Raw genomic sequence first — 25,100 nt, 5'->3', positions numbered from 1 at the left:
CTTTCCAGCCCACGCACCCGCTCCTTTCCAGCCCCTGCACCCGGCCCCTTTCGAGCCCCTGCACCCGGCCCCTTTCCAGCCCAAGCACCCGGCCCCTTTCCAGCCCCTGCACTCGGCCCCTTTCCAGCCCCTGCACCTGGCCCCTTTCCAGCCCCTGCACCCTGTCCCTTTCCAGCCCACGCACCCTGCCCCTTTCCAGCCCCTGCGCCCTGCCCCTTTCCAGCCCCTGCACCCGCTCCTTTCCAGCCCACGCACCCGCTCTTTTCGAGCCCCTGCACCCGGCCCCTTTCCAGCCCCTGCACCCGGCCCCTTTCCAGCCCCTGCACCCGGCCCCTTTCCAGCCCCTGCACCCGGCCCCTTTCCAGCCCCTGCACCTGGCCCCTTTCCAGCCCACGCACCCTGCCCCTTTCCAGCCCCTGCACCCGCTCCTTTCCAGCCCCTGCACCCGGCCCCTTTCCAGCCCCTGCACCCGGCCCCTTTCCAGCCCCTGCACCTGGCCCCTTTCCAGCCCCCGCACCCGGCCCCTTTCCAGCCCCTGCACCCGGCCCCTTTCCAGCCCACGCACCTGGCCCCTTTCCAGCCCCTGCACCCGGCCCCTTTCCAGCCCCTGCACCCGCTCCTTTCCAGCCCACGCACCCGCTCTTTTCCAGCCCCTGCACCCGGCCCCTTTCCAGCCCCTGCACCTGGCCCCTTTCCAGCCCCTGCACCCGGCCCCTTTCCAGCCCCTGCACCTGGCCCCTTTCCAGCCCCCGCACCCGGCCCCTTTCCAGCCCCCGCACCCGGCCCCTTTCCAGCCCCTGCACCCGGCCCCTTTCCAGCCCACGCACCCTGCCCCTTTCCAGCCCTGCACTCGGCCCCTTTCCAGCCCCTGCACCTGGCCCCTTTCCAGCCCACGCACCCTGCCCCTTTCCAGCCCCTACGCCATGCCCCTTTCCAGCCCCTGCACATGCTCCTTTCCAGCCCCTGCACCCGCTCCTTTCCAGCCCCTGCACCCGGCCCCTTTCCAGCCCCTGCATCCGCTCCTTTCCAGCCCACGCACCCGCTCTTTTCCAGCCCCTGCACCCGGCCCCTTTCCAACCCCTGCACCCGGCCCCTTTCGAGCCCCTGCACCCGGCCCCTTTCCAGCCCCTGCACCCGGCCCCTTTCCAGCCCCCGCACCCGGCCCCTTTCCAGCCCCTGCACCTGGCCCCTTTCCAGCCCAAGCACCCTGCCCCTTTCCAGCCCCTGCACCCAGCCCCTTTCCAGCCCCTGCACCCAGCCCCTTTCCAGCCCCTGCACCCGGCCCCTTTCCAGACCCTGCACCCGGCCCCTTTCCAGCCCAAGCACCCTGCCCCTTTCCAGCCCCTGCACCTGGCCCCTTTCCAGCCCACGCACCCGGCCCCTTTCCAGCCCCTGCACCCAGCCGCCCCGCCCTGCCCCTTTCCAACCCCTGCACCTGGCCCCTTTCCAGCCTCTGCACTCGGCCCCTTTCCAGCCCCTGCACCCGCTCCTTTCCAGCCCCTGCACCTGGCCCCTTTCCAGCCCACGCACGCTGCCCCTTTCGAGCCCCTGCACCCGGCCCCTTTCCAGCCCAAGCACCCGGCCCCTTTCCAGCCCCTGCACTCGGCCCCTTTCCAGCCCCTGCACCTGGCCCCTTTCCAGCCCCTGCACCCTGCCCCTTTCCAGCCCACGCACCCTGCCCCTTTCCAGCCCCTGCGCCCTGCCCCTTTCCAGCCCCTGCACCCGCTCCTTTCCAGCCCACGCACCCTGCCCCTTTCCAGCCCCTGCACCCGGCCCCTTTCCAGCCCCTGCACCCGGCCCCTTTCCAGCCCCTGCACTCGGCCCCTTTCCAGCCCCTGCACCTGGCCCCTTTCCAGCCCACGCACCCTGCCCCTTTCCAGCCCCTGCACCCGCTCCTTTCCAGCCCCTGCACCCGGCCCCTTTCCAGCCCCTGCACCCGGCCCCTTTCCAGCCCCTGCACCCGGCCCCTTTCCAGCCCCCGCACCCGGCCCCTTTCCAGCCCCCGCACCCGGCCCCTTTCCAGCCCCCGCACCCGGCCCCTTTCCAGCCCCTGCACCCGGCCCCTTTCCAGCCCCTGCACCCGGCCCCTTTCCAGCCCACGCACGTGGCCCCTTTCCAGCCCCTGCACCCGGCCCCTTTCCAGCCCCTGCACCCGCTCCTTTCCAGCCCACGCACCCGCTCTTTTCTAGCCCCTGCACCCGGCCCCTTTCCAGCCCCTGCACCTGGCCCCTTTCCAGCCCCTGCACCCGGCCCCTTTCCAGCCCCTGCACCCGGCCCCTTTCCAGCCCCCGCACCCGGCCCCTTTCCAGCCCCCGCACCCGGCCCCTTTCCAGCCCCTGCACCCGGCCCCTTTCCAGCCCACGCACCCTGCCCCTTTCCAGCCCTGCACTCGGCCCCTTTCCAGCCCCTGCACCTGGCCCCTTTCCAGCCCACGCACCCTGCCCCTTTCCAGCCCCTACGCCTTGCCCCTTTCCAGCCCCTGCACCCGCTCCTTTCCAGCCCCTGCACCCGCTCCTTTCCAGCCCCTGCACCCGGCCCCTTTCCAGCCCCTGCATCCGCTCCTTTCCAGCCCACGCACCCGCTCTTTTCCAGCCCCTGCACCCGGCCCCTTTCCAACCCCTGCACCCGGCCCCTTTCGAGCCCCTGCACCCGGCCCCTTTCCAGCCCCTGCACCCGGCCCCTTTCCAGCCCCCGCACCCGGCCCCCTTCCAGCCCCTGCACCTGGCCCCTTTCCAGCCCAAGCACCCTGCCCCTTTCCAGCCCCTGCACCCGGCCCCTTTCCAGCCCCTGCACCCGGCCCCTTTCCAGACCCTGCACCTGGCCCCTTTCCAGCCCACGCACCCTGCCCCTTTCCAGCCCCTGCACCTGGCCCCTTTCCAGCCCACGCACCCGGCCCCTTTCCAGCCCACGCACCCGGCCCCTTTCCAGCCCCTGCACCCAGCCCCCCCGCCCTGCCCCTTTCCAACCCCTGCACCTGGCCCCTTTCCAGCCTCTGCACTCGGCCCCTTTCCAGCCCCTGCACCCGCTCCTTTCCAGCCCCTGCACCTGGCCCCTTTCCAGCCCACGCACCCTGCCCCTTTCCAGCCCCTGCACCTGGCCCCTTTCCAGCCCCTGCACCTGGCCCCTTTCCAGCCCCTGCACCCGCTCCTTTCCAGCCCCTGCACCTGGCCCCTTTCCAGCCCACGCACCCTGCCCCTGTCCAGCCCCTGCACCTGGCCCCTTTCCAGCCCCTGCACTCGGCCACTTTCCAGCCCCTGCACCCGCTCCTTTCCAGCCCCTGCACCTGGCCCCTTTCCAGCCCACGCAACCTGCCCCTTTCCAGCCTCTGCACTCGGCCTCTTTCCAGCCCCTGCACCCGGCCCCTTTCCAGCCCCCGCACCCGGCCCCTTTCCAGCCTCTGCACTCGGTCCCTTTCCAGCCCCTGCACCCGCTCCTTTCCAGCCCCTGCACCTGGCCCCTTTCCAGCCCATGCAACCTGCCCCTTTCCAGCCTCTGCACTCGGCCTCTTTCCAGCCCCTGCAACCTGCCACTTTCCAGCCCCCGCACCCGGCCCCTTTCCAGCCTCTGCACTCGGTCCCTTTCCAGCCCCTGCACCTGCTCCTTTCCAGCCCCTGCACCTGGCCCCTTTCCAGCCCATGCAACCTGCCCCTTTCCAGCCTCTGCACTCTGCCCCTTTCCAGCCCCTGCACCCGCTCCTTTCCAGCCCACGCACCCGCTCTTTTCCAGCCCCTGCACCCAGCCCCTTTCCAGCCCCTGCACCCGGCCCCTTTCCAGCCCCTGCACCCGGCCCCTTTCCAGCCCCTGCACCCGGCCCCTTTCAAGCCCCTGCACCTGGCCCTTTTCCAGCCCCTGCACCTGGCCCCTTTCCAGCCCCCGCACCCGGCCCCTTTCCAGCCCCTGCACCTGGCCCCTTTCCAGCCCACGCACCCTGCCCCTTTCCAGCCCCTGCGCCCTGCCCCTTTCCAGCCCACGCACCCGCTCCTTTCCAGCCCACGCACCTGCTCTTTTCCAGCCCCTGCACCCGGCCCCTTTCCAACCCCTGCACCCGGCCCCTTTCGAGCCTCTGCACCCGGCCCCTTTCCAGCCCCTGCACCCCGCCCCTTTCCAGCCCCTGCACCTGGCCCCTTTCCAGCCCCTGCACCCGGCCCCTTTCCAGCCCCCGCACCCAGCCCCTTTCCATCCCCCGCACCCGGCCCCTTTCCAGCCCACGCACCCTGCCCCTTTCCAGCCCCTGCACCCGGCCCCTTTCCAGCCCCTGCACCCGGCCCCTTTCCAGCCCAGGCACCCTGCCCCTTTCCAGCCCCTGCGCCCTGCCCCTTTCCAGCCCCTGCACCCGCTCCTTTCCAGCCCACGCACCGGCCCCTTTCCAACCCCTGCACCCGGCCCCTTTCCAACCCCTGCACCCGGCCCCTTTCGAGCCTCTGCACCCGGCCCCTTTCCAGCCCCTGCACCCGGCCCCTTTCCAGCCCCTGCACCCGGCCCCTTTCCAGCCCCTGCACCCGGCCCCTTTCCAGCCCCCGCACCCGGCCCCTTTCCATCCCCCGCACCTGGCCCCTTTCCAGCCCACGCACCCTGCCCCTTTCCAGCCCCTGCACCCGGCCCCTTTCCAGTCCCTGCACCCGGCCCCTTTCCAGCCCCTGCACCCGGCCCCTTTCCAGCCCCTGCACCCGGCCCCTTTCCAGCCCCTGCACCCGGCCCCTTTCCAGCCCCTGCACCCGGCCCCTTTCCAGCCCCTTTCCAGCCCCTGCACCCGGCCCCTTTCCAGCCCCCGCACCCGGCCCACGCACCCTGCCCCTTTCCAGCCCCTGCACCCAGCCCCCGCGCCCTGCCCCTTTCCAGCCTCTGCACTCGGCCCCTGCACCCGCTCGTTTCCAGCCCCTGCACCTGGCCCCTTTCCAGCCCACGCACCCTGCCCCTTTCCAGCCCCTGCACCTGGCCCCTTTCCAGCCCCTGCACTCGGCCCCTTTCCAGCCCCTGCACCCGCTCCTTTCCATCCCCTGCACCTGGCCCCTTTCCAGCCCACACACCCTGACCCTTTCCAACCCCTGCACCTGGCCCCTTTCCAGCCCACGCAACCTGCCCCTTTCCAGCCTCTGCACTCGGCCCCTTTCCAGCCCCTGCACCCGCCCCCTTTTCAACCCTGACCTGCCCCTTTCCAGCCCCCGCACCTGGCCCCTTTCCAGCCCCTGCACCCTGCCCCTTTCCAGCCCCCGCACCCGGCCCCTTTCCAGCTCCCGCACCCGGCCCCTTTCCAGCCCCTGCACCCGGCCCCTTTCCAGCCCCCACACCCGGCCCCTTTCCAGCCCCTGCACCCGGCCCCTTTCCAGCCTCTGCACTCTGCCCCTTTCCAGCCCCTGCACCCAGCCCCTTTCCAGCCCCTGCACTTGGCCCCTGCACCCGGCCTCTTTCCAGCCCCCGCACCCGGCCCCTTTCCTGCCCCCGCACTCGGCCTCTTTCCAGCCCCCGCACCCGGCCCCTTTCCTGCCCCCGCACTCGGCCCCTTTCCAGCCCTTACGCCCGGCCCCTTTCCAGCCCCTGCACTTGGCCCCTGCACCCGGCCTCTTTCCAGCCCCCGCACCCGGCCCCTTTCCAGCCCTTACGCCCGGCCCCTTTCTAGCCCCTGCACTCTGCCCCTTTCCTGCACCCGGCCCCTTTCCAGCCCCTGCACCCGGCCCCTTTCCAGCCCCTGCACTTGGCCCCTTTACAGCCCCTGCACTTGGCCCCTTTCCAGCCCCTGCACTTGGCCCCTTTCCAGCCCCTGCACTTGGCCCCTTTCCAGCCCCTGTACCCGGCCCCTTTCCAGCCCCCGCACCCTGCCCCTTTCCAGCCCCCGCACCCAGCCCCTTTCCAGCCCCCGCACCCGGCCCCTTTCCAGCCCCCGCAACCAGCCACTTTCCAGCCACTGCAGCTGGCCCATTGCCAGCCCCTGCACCCGGCCCCTTGCCAGCCACTGCACTCGGCCCCTTGCCAGCCCCTTCACTCGGCCCCTTGCCAGCCCCTTCACTCGGCCCCTTGCCAGCCCCTGCACCCAGACCCTTTCCAGCCCCCGCACCCAGCCCCTGCACCCGGCCTCTTGCCAGCCCCTGCACTCGGCCCCTTGCCAACTCCTGCAATCGGCCCCTTGCCAGCACCTGCACCCAGCCCCTTTTATTTAGGCAGGCCATTCTGCGTGGGGGTGACTTCCTGTGTGGCAAGTTCTGAGCACGTGCTGGTACCCTCTTGTGGGCTGCAGGTGGAACCCTGCAGTCAAGGCACCCAGCATTCTGGTGGCACCCCCACACAGTGAGGGTTCATGCGGTACAGGGGCTCATCCTCCCACCTCCTGGCTACTGGAAAGCTGAGCCTATCCATGCCAGCAAGACCCTGATTCTCCCACCTCTGGGGCAGGGCTTACACTGGAAAAGCCACCCTGGGGTGGAAAATGCTGTCCTCTCCATCTCACTACTGATCAGGATTGGCCGCCAGTACCCACTCATCCAGTGCACGGTGTTCCCCTCCAGGCCCGCAGCTGGTGACTTTGCACCCCCTGCTGCTGATTCCACACCCCTGGCTGGCCACTCCACACCACACCCCCGGCTGGTAACACCAGACCCTTTGCTGGTGATTCCAGACCTCTGTGTCGGACTCGAGCAGCCCTAATTCCAGTTCAGGTTGCTCTCCAGTAGGAGCTGGCCACCTCTTAAATCAGTCAATCGGGCACCCTCTGAATACAATTGATCACAGGTCACCCCCCGAGTGGGACGGGTAAAGTTACCCCGAGTGGGACGGGTGAAGTTACCCTGAGTGGGACGGGTGAAGTTACCCTGAGTGGGAGGGGTGAAGTTACTGCAAGTGGGAGGAGAGTGGGACAGGTAAAGTTACCCTGAGTGGGATGGGTAAAGTTACTCCGAGTGGGAGGGGTAAAGTTACCCCGAGTGGGACGGGTACATTTACCGCGAGTGGGATGGGTAACGTTACCCTGAGTGGGACGGGTAACGTTACCCTGAGTGGGACAGGTAACGTTGCCCTGAGTGGGACAGGTAACGTTGCCCTGAGTGGGACAGGTAACGTTACCCTGAGTGGGACAGGTATGTCCAGATGTGGGTCCCGTGCCTGCTGGGCCTAGAGACCCAAGTTAGTCCTCACTGATGAGGCCCAACGAGGCTCAAACATGTCTGGGGATGCTTGTGGTCTCGTGCAGAAGGGATGTAGCCAAGTAGTTTGGGCTGGACTGCCCCTTTCGGGGTGGGACCAAGCCTGATTTGAATATGGTCTTTCCCCTTTTGTAATGGCTTAGCAGGCGGTGAACGATGGTCTGGAGGGTTGCCCAGAGCAATGCCAGAGGTTAAGATTCATTCCAAACCTTCCAGCCATCACCTCTTGTTTTGCAGATGGTTGAAAGGTTGACAGGCAAAAGTCAGATTGCAATTGGTCGAACTGGCCAAAGGTCGACCTGGCAAAATATTTTGCGGGATTGTATGCCAGAGAAATGATTTGTACATTTTCGTGACTCCCTGAAAAAAGAGCAAGCTTTTCGATATCTCTTTTGATACAGGCGTGTCACATTTGGCTTGTGTTTGCCTCGTGGTCTCCCCGGCCGGAAGGTGGAATGAGTGCAGATGACTGTGCGCTCACAGAGTGTTGCTGTGATGTCTGAGGAAGCAGAGTGGGAGTGCGCGAGGATGGACCAGTGGGGAGCGCATGAAGGTGGACCAGTGGTGAGCACATGAGGATGGAGCAGTGGGGAGGGCATGAGGATGGGCCAGTGGGGAGTGCATGAGGATGGTCTAGTGGTGAGCGCAGGAGGATGGACCAGTGGGGAGGGCAGGAGGATGGACCAGTGGGGAGGGCAGGAGGATGGACCAGTGGTGAGCGAATGAGGATGGACCAGTGGTGAGCGCATGAGGATGGACCAGTGGTGAGCGCATGAGGATGGACCAGTGGTAAGCGCATGAGGATGGACCAGTGGTGAGCGCTTGAGGATGGACCCGTGGGGAGCGCTTGAGGATGGACCCGTGGGGAGCGCTTGAGGATGGACCCGTGGGGAGCGCATGAGGATGGACCAGTGGGGAGTGCACCAGGATGGACTAGTGGGGAGTGCATGAGGATGGACCAGTGGTGAGCGCTTGAGGATGGACCACTGGGGAGTGCACGAGGATGGACAAGTGGGGAGTGCATGAGGATGGACAAGTGGGGAGTGCACGAGGATGGACAAGTGGGGAGTGCACGAGGATGGACCAGTGGGGAGTGCACGAGGATGGACCAGTGGTGAGCGCATGAGGATGGACCAGTGATGAGTGAATCTCAGCGGGAGTCTCCCTGTGGAACTGGATTTCTGCGACTTTCTGAGTCAAGAGCTGCCATAAATTTCAAGAAGACTGGCTTACATAATGTTAAATGTTAAAGGTATTTGTACCGCGCACCATCACCAACGGCGTTGGTCCCCAGGCACTATGGCGGATCTGCAACGAGAAGGTGGGTGGGTTAGTAGGGTGAATAGGGAGTAGGATAGTGGGAGGAGTGGTGTTCTGTTGGCAGCTTCAACTCGGTATACACCGAATGCTGAGCTTTTGGTGCGAGTATCAGGGCGATGTCAGTCCTCGTGTGCTGTTGGTGCAGTTTATGTGTTGTAGAGGTGTGGCGAAGTGCATGCGGGTTGCGGTGCGAGAGGTGGTTGTGTTAGTTTGAGCGAGATAAGTATGTAGAAAGTTTTTTGCTTTTTGTTTTTTTTGGTTAGTGGGTTAATTGTTTTGCAACTAATCACGGTAAGTATGGCTGAATGCCTGGGTTTCGGGAGTCCTGCCTGGTGCGAAAACGGCTAGACTTGGGAGACCTGCATAGTGGGGGAGAGGTCCACGCCCAACTGAGCAACTGGGTATAGTGACTTATTTCGCTGGATATGAGAAATAATTGAATTATTCAGTGTCGTCCTAAAGCATAGCTAGAATCGCGAGTCCGGCAAGGGGAGAGAGAGAGGCCCACACTTGACACAGATTCGGTTTTGGAGCGACGCAGGAGTCTGGGTCTCCTCTTACCCGAACATCTAAGTGAATATGTCTGCTTCAAGCTTTAGGTGTGGGACGGGCCATGATGCTGTGGATGAGTCGACTAAGTGGTTTTGTCTTGTTCTGACTATGTGTTCGGTCTGTAGTGTCCTCCTCTTGTGACTATCTCTCGCGATGTCTTATGGACTGTCGTGGGGTGCATTCTGATAGAATTTGGTTGTTTGGTGGGGACCGTGGTCCATCTCTTTATTCTTCGTTGATAAGTGCTGTGGGTGTTCTTGTGGGTAGTCTTCTAGTTACGCAGTGATGAGCCAGGATTTGAGCAGTTTCCTGAATGTGGTTTCTTGTGTTCCTTATATTCTTTGCTAGGTCATTCCAGGTTTTCGGTGCCTGGTGAGAAAACGAGGATCCTCCGAGTTTTCTTTTGTTATAGGGTTTCGGTTCTAGGCGGATGTCGTTGCTTGATCTGAGCGTTCTTGTCGGCTGGTGTAGGCATAATTTATCTCTCAGGAATTCTGCGCCTTGGTTGTGTAGCGCTCTGTGCGTGATGCACATGGAATTGAATTTCATTCATTGTTTTATTGGTAGCCACAGCAGTATTTTTAATGTGGGTTTGATGTGTTCTCGTCTGGGTAGTTTGAGAAGGAGTCTGGCCGCCGCATTTTGTATGCGTTGTAGTTTTTTTAGAAGTCGTTCGGGCATGCCCAGGTATAGGCTGTTGGCATAATCTATTCTAGACATGACCAGAACGATGATGGTAAGAGTTTTGTTGGCGAATGACAGGAACGGTAGGATCCTTTTTGCCGCTTGTAGGAGAAAGAAGCATTTCTTGAGTAGAGCATTTACTTGTGGCTCTAGGGTGAGGTTGTTGTCCATCAGGACCCCTAGGTTTTTTTACAATCGGTGATGGCATTGGGGTTGTGCCGAGTTCTTTTGGCCAGGGGATGTAGTTAATGTCACCTCTGTTTTTTGTGACGATTATTATCTCAGTTTTACCTGGGTTGATTTTGAGGTGGTTCAAGTTCATCGAGTTGAATATACCCCAAAGGCAAAGCTCTAGTGTTGTGTTTTATTCTGGGGTGTCTTGTATTTTGGAGATTATTTGTGTGTCGTCGGCGTAGTTGTAGCAGGTGAGGCCATGTTTTTTGATGAATTTGATTAATAGATATAGGTAGATGTTGAATAAGAGCGGGGAGAAGGATGAGCCTTGTGGTACTCTGCATGTGGAGTCTCTTGGGTTGGATTTAAAAGGTTTCATCCATATGGTTTTCGTTCTGTTTGTTAGGAAGGATTTTATCCATAGCAGGGTGGTGTCTGTTATTCCCAATCCTTCTAATCTCGTCATTAGGATGTCGTGGTTGACAGTGTCGAATGCTGCAGATAGGCCAAGAAGTATCAGGGCGGTGCTGTTGTCCGAGTCTGCGTTCGTTTTTAGGTCGTCCCATATTGCGAGGAGAGCTAATTCTGTTCCTCTCATTGATCTGAATCCAACTTGTGCCTGGTCTAGTAGGCCGTGCTCTTCTATGAATTCTTGGGTTGTTTTGTATACGTACGTTTCTAGCAGTTTGGCTATGTACAGGATATTGGAGATGGGTCTGTAGTTGTATAAATCCTCTACGTTTCCTGCTGTGTCTTTGAGTAGCAGCCTGATGTACGCTGATTTAAAAGCCTGTTGTACTTTACCTGTTGAGATTGAAAGGTTGATGACGTTTCTATGGTATTCCATGGGAGTTCCTTGTTTGAGGATTGATTTGTATATGTCCAGCGGCCAAGGGTCTTCCGGAGAGCCTGATTTGTTGCTTTGATTTACCAGTTCGATGAAAGTCTCCACTTATATTTCGGGGAAGCTTCGTAGTTTGTTTGTGTGTTCCTTGTGAGGACGCGTGGGGTCTATGGTGTGATTGCGTGGTCTGCTTTGTATGGTTTATCGGATGGTTGTGATCTTATTCTTGAAGTGTTCTCCTAGGTCATTGCATAGTTTCATCAATGGGGTTGGCGTGTTGTTGCATCCCGGTGGATTTTTTATTTCATTTATGATTTTGAAGAGTTGTTTTTGGGTGTTTGGTGCTTTGAAGATTCGGTTGCCGTAGTGTTTCCTCTTCGCTTTTTGTATTTCCTTTTTGCACAAGCGGATCTGGTGTAGGAATGTCACTATGTTTGTAGTGTTGTTGTTCCTCCATTCTTATTCTAGTTTTCTTCCATGAGGGAGTGAAAGGTTTTTCTTTAGCAATGTCGTCTAGAGTTGTTACGATCCATGTGTGGAGTAAGGCTACTTTTTTGTTCAGGTCTGCTTCTTCCATAACTGATGCTTGTGGTCTGCTAAGAGAATGTTTCCTTTTTTCCATTATGGAGGTTGTACCCGCTATGCGCCCCTCCCCCCACACCTCCACCGCTCCGCTCCGCTCCTCTCCTCTCCTCTCTGCTTTAGGAACCAAAGGGTAATTGGGTAAGAATCAGGGAAACGTGTAAGGGAGGTATTCTGGAACACATTGCATCAAACATTGTAAAAGAGATGCAGCAGCTCGGAAGATGGAAAGAGGAAGACGGTGGGAGGACGACCACATAAATAACGAAGTGAAAAACTAAAAGCATCAAAATATTTTAAAAAGTGCTACACTTTACAACACACAGAATCAAAATAACGCCCCCTCCTCCCTATCACCGCCCTTCCTGGCACCAACGCCCCCGCCCTCCGTATCCCTGCCCTTCTTGGTACCAACGCCGCCCTCCTCCCTATCCCTGCCCTTCCTGGTACCAACGCCGCCCTCCTCCCTATCCCTGCCCTTCCTGGTACCAACGCCGCCCTCTTCTCTATCCCCACCCTTCCTGGCACCAGCGCCCCCCTCCTCCCTATCCCCGCCCTTCCTGGCACCAGCGCCCCCCTCCTCCCTATCCCTGCCCGTCCTGGCACCAGCGCCCCCCTCCTCGCTATCCCTGCCCTTCCTGGCACCAACAACGCCCTCCTCCCTATCCCCACCCTTCCTGGCACCAGCGCCCCCCTCCTCCCTATCCCTGCCCTTCCTGGCACCAATGCCCCCCTTCTCCCTATTCCTGCCCTTCCTGGCACCAACGCCACCCTCCTCCCTATCCCCACCCTTCCTGGCACCAGAGCCGCCCTCCTCCCTATCCCTGCCCTTCCTGGCACCAACGCCCCCCTCCTCCCTATCCCCACCCTTCCTGGCACCAGCGCCGCCCTCCTCCCTATCCCCACCCTTCCTGGCACCAGCGCCCCCCTCCTCCCTATCCCTGCCCTTCCTGGCACCAACGCCCCCCTCCTCCCTATTCCTGCCCTTCCTGGCACCAACGCGACCCTCCTCACTATCCCCACCCTTCCTGGCACCAGAGCCGCCCTCCTCCCTATCCCTGCCCTTCCTGGCACCAACGCCCCCCTCCTCCTTATCCCCACCCTTCCTGGCACCAGCGCCGCCCTCCTCCCTATCCCTGCCCTTCCTGGCACTAGCGCCCCCTCATCCCTACTCTCACCAGCGGTACGAGTTCTCCTTTCTCCATAATCTCCGCCAGCTTCTTGCCTCTCGCGGAGCCAGACTTGACCTCTGCCCTCAGGAGGTCCCCGCTGGACAGGTGGGTGTACCCATACTTGGCCACTATCTTCTCACACTGCGTTCCCTTTCCAGAGCCAGGTCCACCTGAAAGGAGAAGCACACCAGTGAAACCAGAGGCACCCAACAAGAGTCACACCTTGCAAACTAGAGCCATCTCCAAGGTGAGCAAGCAGCACAGAGCAGGCAGCAGCACAGAGCAGGCAGCAGCACAGAGCAGGCAGCAGCATGCTGCAGCACTGGGGATGCTGCAGCATGCGGCACAAAGGATGTTGCATCTTGGAACAGGCTGCATCACTGAGTAATCATGCTGCAGCAGAGAGCAGGCCGCAGCACAGAGCATGCTGAGGCACAGACTAAGCCGCAGCACAGAGCATGCTGTTGCACAGAGCATGCAGCAACATGGAGCAGGCCGCAGCACAGAGCATGCAGCAACATGGAGCAGGCCGCAGCACAGAGCATGCAGCAACATGGAGCAGGCCGCAGCACAGAGCATGCAGCAACATGGAGCAGGCCACAGCACAGAGGATGCTGAGGCACAGACTAAGCCGCAGCACAGAGCATGCTGTTGCACAGAGCATGCAGCAACATGGAGCAGGCCGCAGCACAGAGCATGCAGCAACATGGAGCAGGCCGCAGCACAGAGCATGCAGCAACATGGAGCAGGCGACAGCACAGAGCATGCAGCAACATGGAGCAGGCCACAGCACAGAGGATGCTGCAACATGGAGCCGGCTGCAGCACAGAGCATGCAGCAACATGGAGTAGGCCGCAGCACAGAGCATGGTTCTGCACAGAGGATGCTGCAACATGGAGCAGGCCGCAGCACAGAGCATGGTTCTGCACCGAGGATGCTGCAACATGGAGTAGGCTGCAGCACAGAGCATGGTTCTGCAGCGAGGATGCTGCAACATGGAGCAGGCCGCAGCACAGAGCATGGTTCTGCACCGAGGATGCTGCAACATGGAGTAGGCCGCAGCACAGAGCATGGTTCTGCAGCGAGGATGCTGCAACATGGAGCAGGCCGCAGCACAGAGCATGGTTCTGCACCGAGGATGCTGCAACATGGAGTAGGCCGCAGCCAAGAGCATGCAGCAACATGGAGCAGGCGGCAGCACAGAGCATGCAGCCACATGGAGCAGGCGGCAGCACAGAGCATGCAGCAACATGGAGCAGGCCGCAGCACAGAGGATGCTGCAACATGGAGCCGGCTGCAGCACAGAGCATGCAGCAACATGGAGTAGGCCGCAGCACAGAGCATGGTTCTGCACAGAGGATGCTGCAACATGGAGCAGGCCGCAGCACAGAGCATGCAGCAACATGGAGTAGGCTGCAGCACAGAGCATGGTTCTGCAGCGAGGATGCTGCAACATGGAGCAGGCCGCAGCACAGAGCATGGTTCTGCAGCGAGGATGCTGCAACATGGAGCAGGCCGCAGCACAGAGCATGGTTCTGCACCGAGGATGCTGCAACATGGAGCAGGCCGCAGCACAGAGCATGGTTCTGCAGCGAGGATGCTGCAACATGGAGCAGGCCGCAGCACAGAGCATGGTTCTGCACCGAGGATGCTGCAACATGGAGCAGGCCGCAGCACAGAGCATGGTTCTGCAGCGAGGATGCTGCAACATGGAGCAGGCCGCAGCACAGAGCATGGTTCTGCACCGAGGATGCCGCAACATGGAGCAGGCCGCAGCACAGAGCATGGTTCTGCACCGAGGATGCCGCAACATGGAGCAGGCCGCAGCACAGAGCATGGTTCTGCAGCGAGGATGCTGCAACATGGAGCAGGCCGCAGCACAGAGCATGGTTCTGCACCGAGGATGCCGCAACATGGAGCAGGCCGCAGCACAGAGCATGGTTCTGCACCGAGGATGCCGCAACATGGAGCAGGCCGCAGCACAGAGCATGGTTCTGCACCGAGGATGCTGCAACATGGAGCAGGCCTCAGCACAGAGGATGCTGCACTAGAGAGAAGGCTGTAGCAGAGGATGCTTCATGCAGCGAACATCCGACTGCAGCAATGAAAATGCTGCAGCATGACACATGCTGCATCACTGTGGAATCATGCAGCAGCACAGAGGAGGCTGCAGATGTATGCACACCACATGATGAAGCATGTCTGCCTGGACAGATCCACGAGCTTCCGCATCTGCCCACAGTAAAGATGGCCGCTGACCTCAGTCTAATGGAGCACTGAGTGCTTGTACTTAGAAAGTGGAGCTAAGCCCAGAAGCCCCCTCCCAGCCTCCACACCCCTCAAACCACCTCAGGTCACAAGGGAGGCACTGAGAAACGTGTTCACCAGGAGCCAGTGCTGGGCACTGCTCAGAGGCAGGTATGGATTTGGTTTTGTGTCATAGTTTGTTGGATGCATTATGGCTTCCTGTGAGAACAGCAGAACTCTGCAGCATGTTCTCCGGGCGCCAGTTCAGAAATACAGGTCTGCCTTTTTGGGGCTGTCCTTGTGCTGTCGAATGAGCAGAGGGTGCCTTGACCTCCTCCGACCCGCCACCTTTGCCCAGCAGAGAAGGGTGCCGGTTAGTGGATCAGGGGTCTCAGGATAGCCTAGAACTCCAGGGTGTTCAGGACCCCTCAGGTGCAATGTGGGGTGTGGCACAAGAGTGTGGCCTGGTCAGGATTGCCCGTGGTGGGCGCTGCAGTCTAGACTCAGTGACATTTGCTATGGTGGACGTGGCGGTTGTGGTGCTGAGGCCTTTGCTAGATTCCCTGCACGGGGCGTGGGCCCGAGAGAGCGCGGGGAGGCGGGAAATGACACGCACGCACATCCTGCCTGCTTTCTGCCATGCTTCCCGCAGTGACCCAGAAGCCAACGCGTGCTGCCCATTTATTTGCCACAAACCGCCCGTGCGCGATGACGTGGTGTGTGTACATAACATCCCCCTCCTTTTCCATAGATTCGAAACACTCCAAAACCCTTACTAACTGTCCCTTGTCTTATCTAAGAAACGTAGTCCCTGCGTGTCCCTGGGGGCCTGCTGCCGCCTTCAGGTGGTACCTTCTGGGATGAGTCGGCATCCCTGGAGTTTGGGTCTCTGCTGTGCATGGCGCTGGCCGTTCCACTGCCTCTTCCTGGGCCTGGGGGCTAGGCTTGCCTTGCTCCCCACCCTCCTGCTCTTGGTTGGTTGCCGGGATATCTTCGTCTGTGTCTTTCTCTCTCTCATTTGTCACTTTGTGATTTTCCCTCCACATCCCCCTGGAATTGGTTTCTTGCAATGGTTTCGCTTCCTCTGAGAGCTGTTACGGGTGTTCCTTGCCGTCTGACTACTGTCCACGCGGAGCCGTCACATGGAGTTCACAGTTTTGACCTCGTCGAGTTCCTGAGGGACTAACACTTGGTCGCCTGCCTTGTATTTTGACCCCTTTGGATGCCGTTCGTCACTCGTGGGCATTTCCTTTCGTTCTTTTGGCTTGTGTCCTTTGTCCAAACCGGTCACCTTCTTGCTCTGCTGGTGGGGTATGAATGAGTTCAGCACGTTTTGTACATGAGGTCCACTGGTGGGATGTCGGTCGATGCATGAGGGGTGAGACGGTAATTCCACAAGAAGCGGTGGTTTGAACTTCCAGGCAAGGTCTTTCGCCTTTGCGATTCAGAGCACCTTGTTTAGCATCTGCATAAAGCGTTCGGCGTCCCCGTTCACCTGTGGCCAACGAGAGGTAATGTGGTGATGCCGGAGGTGGAGTTGGGGTCGTCCGTGAATGGCAAACATTTTATCCAGAGTGGGCAGCACTGCTTCTGCAGCAGCTCATGAGACCACTCCCATTTCAGGATAGTGGGAGTAATCATCGATGGCTACCAGTAGGGGCTACACGCCTCCTGGTAGTAAGCACAAATCGATCTGTATTGCTCCCCATCCGGATGTGGCTCTTGCGGCTGAGCAGATTGGTTCTGCTCGAGGGAGAGCCCCACTTGATTGGCAGGGGAGTATGATGATATGAGGTTCTCGACCTATGCATCCACTTGTGGGAGCCACACTCTGCTCCGTATCCTGGATTTTGTTTGAACCATGCCTTGGTGTCTCTCGTGCACGAGGGTGATGATTCTGCCCTGTAAGCATTATGGGATGGCGATATGTGCCCCCCTAAGTATTATGCCGTCTCTTGTGATTGATAGCTCGTGGTGGACTGTGAATATGCCTGATAAGTCTCTGGCTGCCCTTGAGCAGTTGTTCTGTAAACAGGAATTCCACTCCCCTGCTCGGATGGCATTCTTCACGAGGTTGCAGCACAGATCTGTTCTAGTACCCTCTCTTCAATACCGACTGCCTCTGGGTTCATGGTATGCACGATTTGGCAAATATGCACTTCTATCTCCATGACTTCACAATCTCTATTATCGTCGTTGCGTGGGGTGCCTCGACAGAAAATCTGTGGGTACTCCAAGCCCACCTGGTACAGGAGGTCGAATTCCAACTGCTGTAAGTGTAGCAACCATTTTTAGATCCATGGGGGGGTGGTGTGGCACTGAACCCGTAAAGATTGTGATCTGTGTAGGCCCTGAATTTCCATCCGTTCAGGTACAGGTGGAAATGCTGGCATCGCCACAGGACTGTCATTTCCTCCTTTTCAATGTGAGTGTATCTCTGCTCCGTCGGTGTCAGCTCTGGAGGCGTAGGCAATTGGTCTGACATCACCAGCGAGAGGCTTGTGTACTAACTTTGCGCCCATTCTGACCGGGCTGGCAACTACATATAATTCAGTTTGTAGACTGCTGCCGTAATATGCCATTGTTGTTTCAGCAGAGGGTGAGTCTTTGATGCCTTGAAATGCTGCCTGACAGCAGCTGCTCCACTCCCACTTTGTGGCCGATCTCATGAATTCTCTCAGTAGTTCGGAGATTGTTGCCAGGTTGTTTATCAAACTGCCGCAGTAGGTTTGCATTCCTAAAAAACTTCAAACCTCCATAGGTGTGGTGAGGAGTGAAGCTTCTTTGATGTCTGTGACCTTGAGGGGGTCTGCCGACACACCTCTGCTACTGAACACTTAGCCGAAAAATGTCTGCTCGTCTTTCAGAAATTCTCATTTTTCTGTGGATAGTGAGGCCGGCCTCATCTCGTCGGTCGAGGACTGCCACTAACCTGGAGAGGTGTTCCGTTTTGTTTTCCGCATAGACAAGAATGTCATTGCTTATGTTCAGTACACCAGGGACGACTTGTAAGACTGTTTGGATTGTTTGCTGAAAAACCTCAGCGGCCGAGGGGATCCCGAAGTTCAACCTTTGGTATCTCGGTAGTCCCAGGTGTGACGAGAGGTAATGTATCTTGAGTCCCTGTGTAGCTTCAGCTGGTGCTACTCCATGTTGAGGTCCAGCTTCGGAAAGATCTTTGACCCTGTGAGCAGTGCCACAATTTTGTCCAGGGTGTGGATGATGCTTCTTTCACAGATGATGGCTGAATTTGGGAGGCGCGTGTCTATACACACGTGTACTTTCCATCGCTGCTTTGGCTTGTTGGTGACTACCGCAGGGGAGACGCACGCAGTGGGTCCTGTTATATGCTCAACGTATGTCTGCCTTTTCTAACTTGTGTAGTTCTTTGGCATCTAAGTCCCGCATGTGGAAAGGCGTTGTCTCTCCGCCTTCGGTTGGACAGTCATGCCGATGTGTAGTTTTATTAACTTTCCTTTCAGACACCCAATCCCCTTCAGTATGATGGGTTGCCTTGTCAAGAGTTATTGTATTTCATCTGTGTCGGTGATGTTGCAGATCAATTGGATCAGTCCATGGTCCTCTGCTGAGCCCCCAGCTTAGCAAACACTTAATCCCGGTGTCAAAGACATACATTTTCAATTGTATTTTTGTTTCCCCTCTGCTGAGCGTCATTTGGAATTGTCCTACCATGGGTAAGGGTTTCTTGCTTCCATATGCATATAACAGGGTGCTTGTCGCTTTCAGCGTCAGTTGGGATGCATGCGCTTGAGGGACGAGAATTTGCTTGACATTCACAGAAGCCCCTGTGTCGATGGTCATAACCATGTCTTGATCGTCGACTTTTATTGTGCATTTTGGCCTCATTTCCTTGTCCGTTTTCCTCCTCAGTGCGGAGATCATGTGGATTTTTCCTTCTGTTTTCTTTATGTGCTGTGTTTTGACGGGTCCTGCTGCCGCCATTTCTTCCTTGTACCCTGATTCATCTGAGGAAGAGTTATCCTTTGCTTCTACCTGGCGAGCCTTGCCCTGTTTCTTTTTGTGGGTAGGCCTTGGGGCAAGAGGGCAATTTGGTGTGACAGGGCTCGACGATCTGCATACTTTCGCATAGTGGTTGAGTCTGCCAAATGCGGTTGTTCCTGGTGTTGGGCAGTTTCTCTTGCCATAGCGTTGTCCTCCGCACTACTCAGTCACTGGGACCTGGTATCCTTGGTCTCCACATGGGGGTGTTACTTGAATCTTTCTCATGACCCCTTTAATGGGTGCGGTTAGTGGCCATGACAATCATGGCCGCTTGGGGTGTGTTTGAGTTGCTGTAGAGTGGTACTCATGTGCGCCGCTCTGGCGTTTGAGAGTTCGCTCTGGCGTCTGTAGTCCAGTATTCATAGCAGTGGTATTCCTTTTTCACCTAGCATAATTCTCCTCCGTTTCTCCGACTGCATGCTATTTATAATCTGGTACCTTATTTCCATCTCATAATCTTTGGGCGTGATGGCGTAGGCGCGTGTTGGTAGGCATATAGCGTTTCGGCTTCGTTTTTTACCATTGTGCAGAAGACAGAGATCTCGTAGTCGGGGTTCAATGGAGGCATGAAGTGGTTAGTGGGCACGTCTTCGGCTGAGGTGCACTCACCAGTGTCACTTGCCGGTGTCAGTGAGTTGAAGATATGGAGTGCCTTGCCACCAGTGTTGAGCAGGAGGTGTGAGTGCAGTTTCCTTGGTGCTGCGATGTCCTGACAATCTATCAGCATCTCAAATTTCTGTATCCATATTGCGGTGTGGGGGTGAATGTTGACATCAACCCGACTTGGGTAGTTGGAACTGGTGTGGCCACCCTCCCTTGCCTGGGTGAGCCCTGATTTGTGTGGCTGGAAAGCAGTGTCATTGTCAGCCTTGCTGGGTCCCTGTTTTCATGTGTTGCAGGCAATTGTGTTTGCTTGTCTATTTCTTGCCATATCCCCCCCATAAGGCATATTTTTGTGGACTGGAAGCTGTGGGCATCGCTCATCCAAGCGTGGGGTGTGTGTCTGCTCGTCGCCAGTGTTGGATTCCCTGCACAGGGAATATGCAGCAGGGACACATGGAGTAGGCCCGAGAGAGTGCGGGGAGGCGGGACATTAAGGACACCCAGAACCTGCTTGCTTTCTGGCATGCTCTGGAGGGATCCGGAAGCCTCAGCGTGCTGCCCATGCATTTCCCACGGCCTGCCCCCGTGCAGTGATATGGCGTGTGTACATAAGTGCCTCCGAGTTTTGGGGGCGTGGCTTTTGACTAAGCGGGATGGACGCGTAGCCTGTGAGCTCGCCTGACGGAGCTTAACAAGTACATTAATTATGGCCATAATGTGCTCATTTTGCCTTGACTTCTGCCTCACACTCGCTTTCTTGGCTGGGGCACCTCCCAGTATCATGTGTTCCTACCTCCGTGTGCTTCGACGTGTCTGCACTTCCAGGCGTGTCTAAGGCGGCAGTGACAGCCTGAAGGCCCCCAGCTGACAGAAACCCAGAGCAGAGTATGGCAGCTGGACTGGTTGCCATGCTGAGCTCCTTTGCCTTTGCTGTATGTTACTTTGTTACTGACCGCCTTGCTTGCCCTCAGCACTTCACTCAGCACTTCACTCAGCACTTCACTCAGCTGCTCCACCGAACCCCCCGAGGGAACTCACAGCGCGAGGCATTCATGTGTGTTGCTCTGACAGCCGGTGACCTATACTGGCACTACCTATTGGAGTGTATTCACTTTATACTCATTTTTACTGCTCTTGCTGGTTAAATTGTAGATTTTCCACGACACCAGATATGGCGGACCACAGTTATTCCATCTCCTCAACGGATCTCACTTCTATCAATAAATCTATGGAGAACATTTTAATTGGGCTCTCCACTATTCAGCCATCTGTATCAGCTTTAGACTGCAGATCCTTAACTCTACAGAATGACGTTAATGGTTTCAAAAATGAAATTAAAAGAATCAATTAAAGATTAACTGAAGTTGAGGAGCCTGCGTCTTTTACTGAAGATAGAATGGAGGCTCTCGAGCATATGCAGCATAAACCTCTCCATTTAGAGTCAGAAAGTTCCAATTTAGAGGATAGAAATAAGAGAGATAATATCAGAATTTATGGAATGCCAGAAAATTCAGAGCAGAATGACCCCATTAAATTCTTAACAGAGTGGCTTCCTAAACTTTTGAATATCCCATTCTCTCCTACTCTCGAATCTAAAAGGATCCACAGAATTAAACCGCGTTTTACCAGCAACAGCTTATCCCCAACACCACGCATTGCCTGCGTGCCGCGTCGTCAACAAGCACGACAAATCCTCCTAGCAGCCAAAAAGCAACCTGCTCTAACCTTCCAGGGAAACACAATAGACAGTCTAATATAAGACTCCTTGAGATGCCCCAGACCTCAAGATGGCTGTCACTCCTTAGTCAGCCGCCAGCATCACGGCCTATAGGCCATAGACATAGAAAGTGGAAGGCCAGGCCTGCTAACATTGCCTTCAGGCTATAGACATAGAAAGAGGAAGGCCAGGCCTGCTAACATTGCCTTCTGGCTATAGACATAGAAAGTGGAAGACCAGGCCTGCTAACATTGCCTTCAGGCTATAGACATAGAAAGTGGAAGGCCAGGCCTGCTAACATTGCCTTCAGGCTATAGACATAGAAAGCGGAAGGCCAGGCCTGCTAACATTGCCTTCTGGCTATAGACATAGAAAGCGGAAGGCCAGGCCTGCTAACGTTGCCTTCTGGCTATAGACATAGAAAGCGGAAGGCCAGGCCTGCTAACATTGCCTTCAGGCTATAGACATAGAAAGCGGAAGGCCAGGCCTGCTAACATTGCCTTCAGGCTATAGACATAGAAAGAGGAAGGCCAGGCCTGCTAACATTGCCTTCTGGCTATAGACATAGAAAGCGGAAGACCAGGCCTGCTAACGTTGCCTTCAGGCTATAGACATAGAAAGCGGAAGGCCAGGCCTGCTAACGTTGCCTTCAGGCTATAGACATAGAAAGCGGAAGGCCAGGCCTGCTAACGTTGCCTTCTGGCTATAGACATAGAAAGCGGAAGACCAGGCCTGCTAACATTGCCTTCAGGCTATAGACATAGAAAGCGGAAGGCCAGGCCTGCTAACGTTGCCTTCTGGCTATAGACATAGAAAGCGGAAGGCCAGGCCTGCTAACGTTGCCTTCTGGCTATAGACATAGAAAGCGGAAGGCCAGGCCTGCTAATGTTGCCTTCAGGCCATAGACATAGAAAGAGGAAGGCCAGGCCTGCTAACGTTGCCTTCTGGCTATAGACATAGAAAGAGGAAGGCCAGGCCTGCTAACGTTGCCTTCTGGCTATAGACATAGAAAGAGGAAGGCCAGGCCTGCCAACGTTGCCTTCAGGCCATAGACATAAAAAGCGGAAGGCCAGGCATGCCAACGTTGCCTTCAGGCCATGGACATAGAAAGCGCAAGGCCAGGCATGCCAACGTTGCCTTCAGGCCATGGACATAGAAAGCGCAAGGCCAGGCATGCTAACGTTGCCTTCAGTCCATGGACATAGAAAGCGGAAGGCCAGGCATGCTAAGGTTGCCTTCAGGCCATAGACATAGAAAGCAGAAGGCCAGGGATGCTAACGTTGCCTTCAGGCTATAGACATAGAAAGGGGAAGGCCAGGCATGTTAACGTTGCCTTCAGGCTATAAACATAGAAAGCGGAAGGCCAGGCATGCTAATGTTGCCTTCAGGCCATAGACATAGAAAGCGGAAGGGCAGGCATGCTAACGTTGCCTTCAGGCCATAGACATAAAAAGCAGACAGCCAGGCCTGCTAACGTTGCCTGGATAGCACCAACTGACGATCCATGCTTTGCCCGACAGTGCCCTGCTGGGTGCCACGCTGTGTGCCTTGGTACGTGCCATGGTGAATGCCATGTTGGGTACCATGCTGTGTGTGCCATGGTGGGTACCCTGCCTGGAGCCCAGCTGAATGCGTTGCGGTGTGGCACTGTGAGTACCTGCTCCGTGCCCTGCTGTGGGCCCTCCTGGGATCGCTGCTCGGTGCCCTGCTGTTGGCCCTGCTGGGATCCCTGCGATGTGCCCTTCTTTGTGCCTATAGATGCTTTGTCTGCTGCCTTGCCGTGTGCCATGATGAGTGCTTTGCTGGGTGGCATAATGGGTGATCTACCTGGTTTACTTCCGAGTGCCATGCTTGGTGCCATGATGAATGCTGTGCGGTGCTCTGTTCTGTGCCATGCAGGGTGCCCTGCGCCCTTGCTGTGTGCCATGCTGGGTGGCATGCTGAGTCCTATACTATGTGCCATGGTGGGTGCTCTGCCTGGTGCCCTGCTAAGTGCCCTGCTGTGCGCCATGCTGAGCGCTGTGTCCGGTGCCCTGCTGGGTGCTGCTTTGGGTGCCAGAAGGAGATCACTGGGGGTTGAGGGAGAATCGCCCTGTGATTGGATGACGGGAAGTAATGCAGGACGGGCCTGCGTACTCACAGATGGAGCCTGGAGGGAGGAGTGGGCAGCAGATCAGGGTTGGAGGCCTCACAGCAGTGATAGCTCAGGGTAAGCTTACTCTCCACAGATCTAGTCTAAAAGGCTTAGCCTCAGCGACCTCTTAGATAAGCACTACAAGAGCTTATCACCCACGTGTACTTCATGTGTGCTTGCAACACAGTCTAACCCGTTTACCACAGTGGTGGCACTTGCTCCCTGAATAGGAGCAAAATGGCTGTCCCTGCCCGCCACAGCACTCAGAGCGCCTTCTGCTGGAGACCAGGCAGTGCTGCTCCTGCTCTCCACAGAAGTCACAGCGCCTCCTGCTGGAGACCAGGCAGTGCTGCTCCTGCTCTCCAAAGAAGTCACAGCGCCTCCTGCTGGAGACCAGGCAGTGCTGCTCCTGCTCTCCACAGAAGTCAGAGCGCCTCCTGCTGGAGACCAGGCAGTGCTGCTCCTGCTCTCCACAGAAGTCAGAGCCCCTCCTGCTGGAGACCAGGCAGTGCTGCTCCTGCTCTCCACAGAAGTCAGAGCGCCTCCTGCTGGAGACCAGGCAGTGCTGCTCCTGCTCTCCACAGAAGTCAGAGCGCCTCCTGCTGGAGACCAGGCAGTGCTGCTCCTGCTCTCCACAGAAGTCAGAGCGCCTCCTGCTGGAGACCAGGCAGTGCTGCTCCTGCTCTCCACAGAAGTCAGAGCGCCTCCTGCTGGAGACCAGGCAGTGCTGCTCCTGCTCTCCACAGAAGTCAGAGCCCCTCCTGCTGGAGACCAGACAGTGCTGCTCCTGCTCCACAGAAGCTGCTCTCCACAGAAGTCAGAGCGCCTTCCTGCTCTCCACAGAAGTCAGAGCGCCTCCTGCTGGAGACCAGACAGTGCTGTTCCTGCTCTCCACAGCAGTCGGAGCGCCTCTTGCTGGAGACCAGCCAGTGCTGTTCTTGCTCTACACAGAACTCGGAGCCCCTCCTGCTGGAGAATGGACAGTGTTGTTCCTGCTCTCCACAGAAGTAAGAGCCCCTCTTGATGGAGAACAGATAGTGCTGTTCCTGCTCTCCACAGAGGTCAGAGCGCCTCCTGCTGGAGACAAGACTGTGCTGTTCCTGCTTTGCACAGAAGTCAGAGCGCCTCCTGCTGGAGACCAGACAGTGCTGTTCCTGCTCGCCACAGAAGTCGGAGCGCCTTCTGATGGACACCAGACAGTGCTGTTCCTGCTCTCCACAGAAGTCGGAGCGCCTCCTGCTGGAGACCAGGCAGTGCTGCTCCTGCTCTCCACAGCAGTCGGAGCGCCTCTTGCTGGAGACCAGCCAGTGCTGTTCTTGCTCTACACAGAACTCGGAGCCCCTCCTGCTGGAGAATGGACAGTGCTGTTCCTGCTCTCCATAGAAGTCACAGCGCCTCCTGCTGCAGACAGACAGTGTTGTTCCTGCTCTCCACAGAAGTAAGAGCCCCTCTTGATGGAGAACAGATAGTGCTGTTCCTGCTCTCCATAGAGGTCAGAGCGCCTCCTGCTGGAGACAAGACTGTGCTGTTCCTGCTTTGCACAGAAGTCAGAGCGCCTCCTGCTGGAGACCAGACAGTGCTGTTCCTGCTCGCCACAGAAGTCGGAGCGCCTTCTGATGGACACCAGACAGTGCTGTTCCTGCTCTCCACAGAAGTCAGAGCGCCTCCTGCTGGAGACCAGACAGTGCTGCTCCTGCTCTCCACAGAACTCGGAACCCCCCTGCTGGAGACCAGATAGTGCTGTTCCTACTCTCCACAGAACTCGGAACCCCTCCTGCTGGAGACCAGACAGTGCTGTTCCTGCTGCCCCCAAGTGCTGCTCCATCCCAGAGCTCACCAGGCTGGACTTCAGCTGCCCTTCTTTGCGGGAGTGTTGAGCCCTAACTGAAGCCTGCTCTCATGGAGGTCATGGCTA

At 57.8% G+C, this 25,100-nt stretch overlaps 1 protein-coding gene across 5 annotated transcripts in view; it reads right to left on the bottom strand.

Annotated features, from left to right (window-relative positions):
* The window catches only part of AK1 (adenylate kinase 1), a 1,026,690-nt gene that overhangs the window by 48,978 nt on the left and 952,612 nt on the right, over positions 1 to 25,100 (bottom strand). For all 5 annotated transcript variants that reach the window (XM_069609116.1, XM_069609117.1, XM_069609119.1 and 2 more), the window contains one exon: positions 12,468 to 12,631. In XM_069609116.1, coding sequence (XP_069465217.1) covers positions 12,468 to 12,631 — 164 coding nt within the window. The remainder of the gene's footprint in view (positions 1 to 12,467; positions 12,632 to 25,100) is intronic.

The sequence above is a fragment of the Ambystoma mexicanum genome, chromosome 8 (genome assembly GCF_040938575.1).
Source record: "Ambystoma mexicanum isolate Mex_15411 chromosome 8, UKY_AmexF1_1, whole genome shotgun sequence".
Lineage (NCBI taxonomy): Eukaryota > Metazoa > Chordata > Amphibia > Caudata > Ambystomatidae > Ambystoma > Ambystoma mexicanum.
The sequence above is the reverse complement of the archived record's forward strand: the minus strand, read 5'-3'. Positions and strand labels throughout refer to the sequence as shown.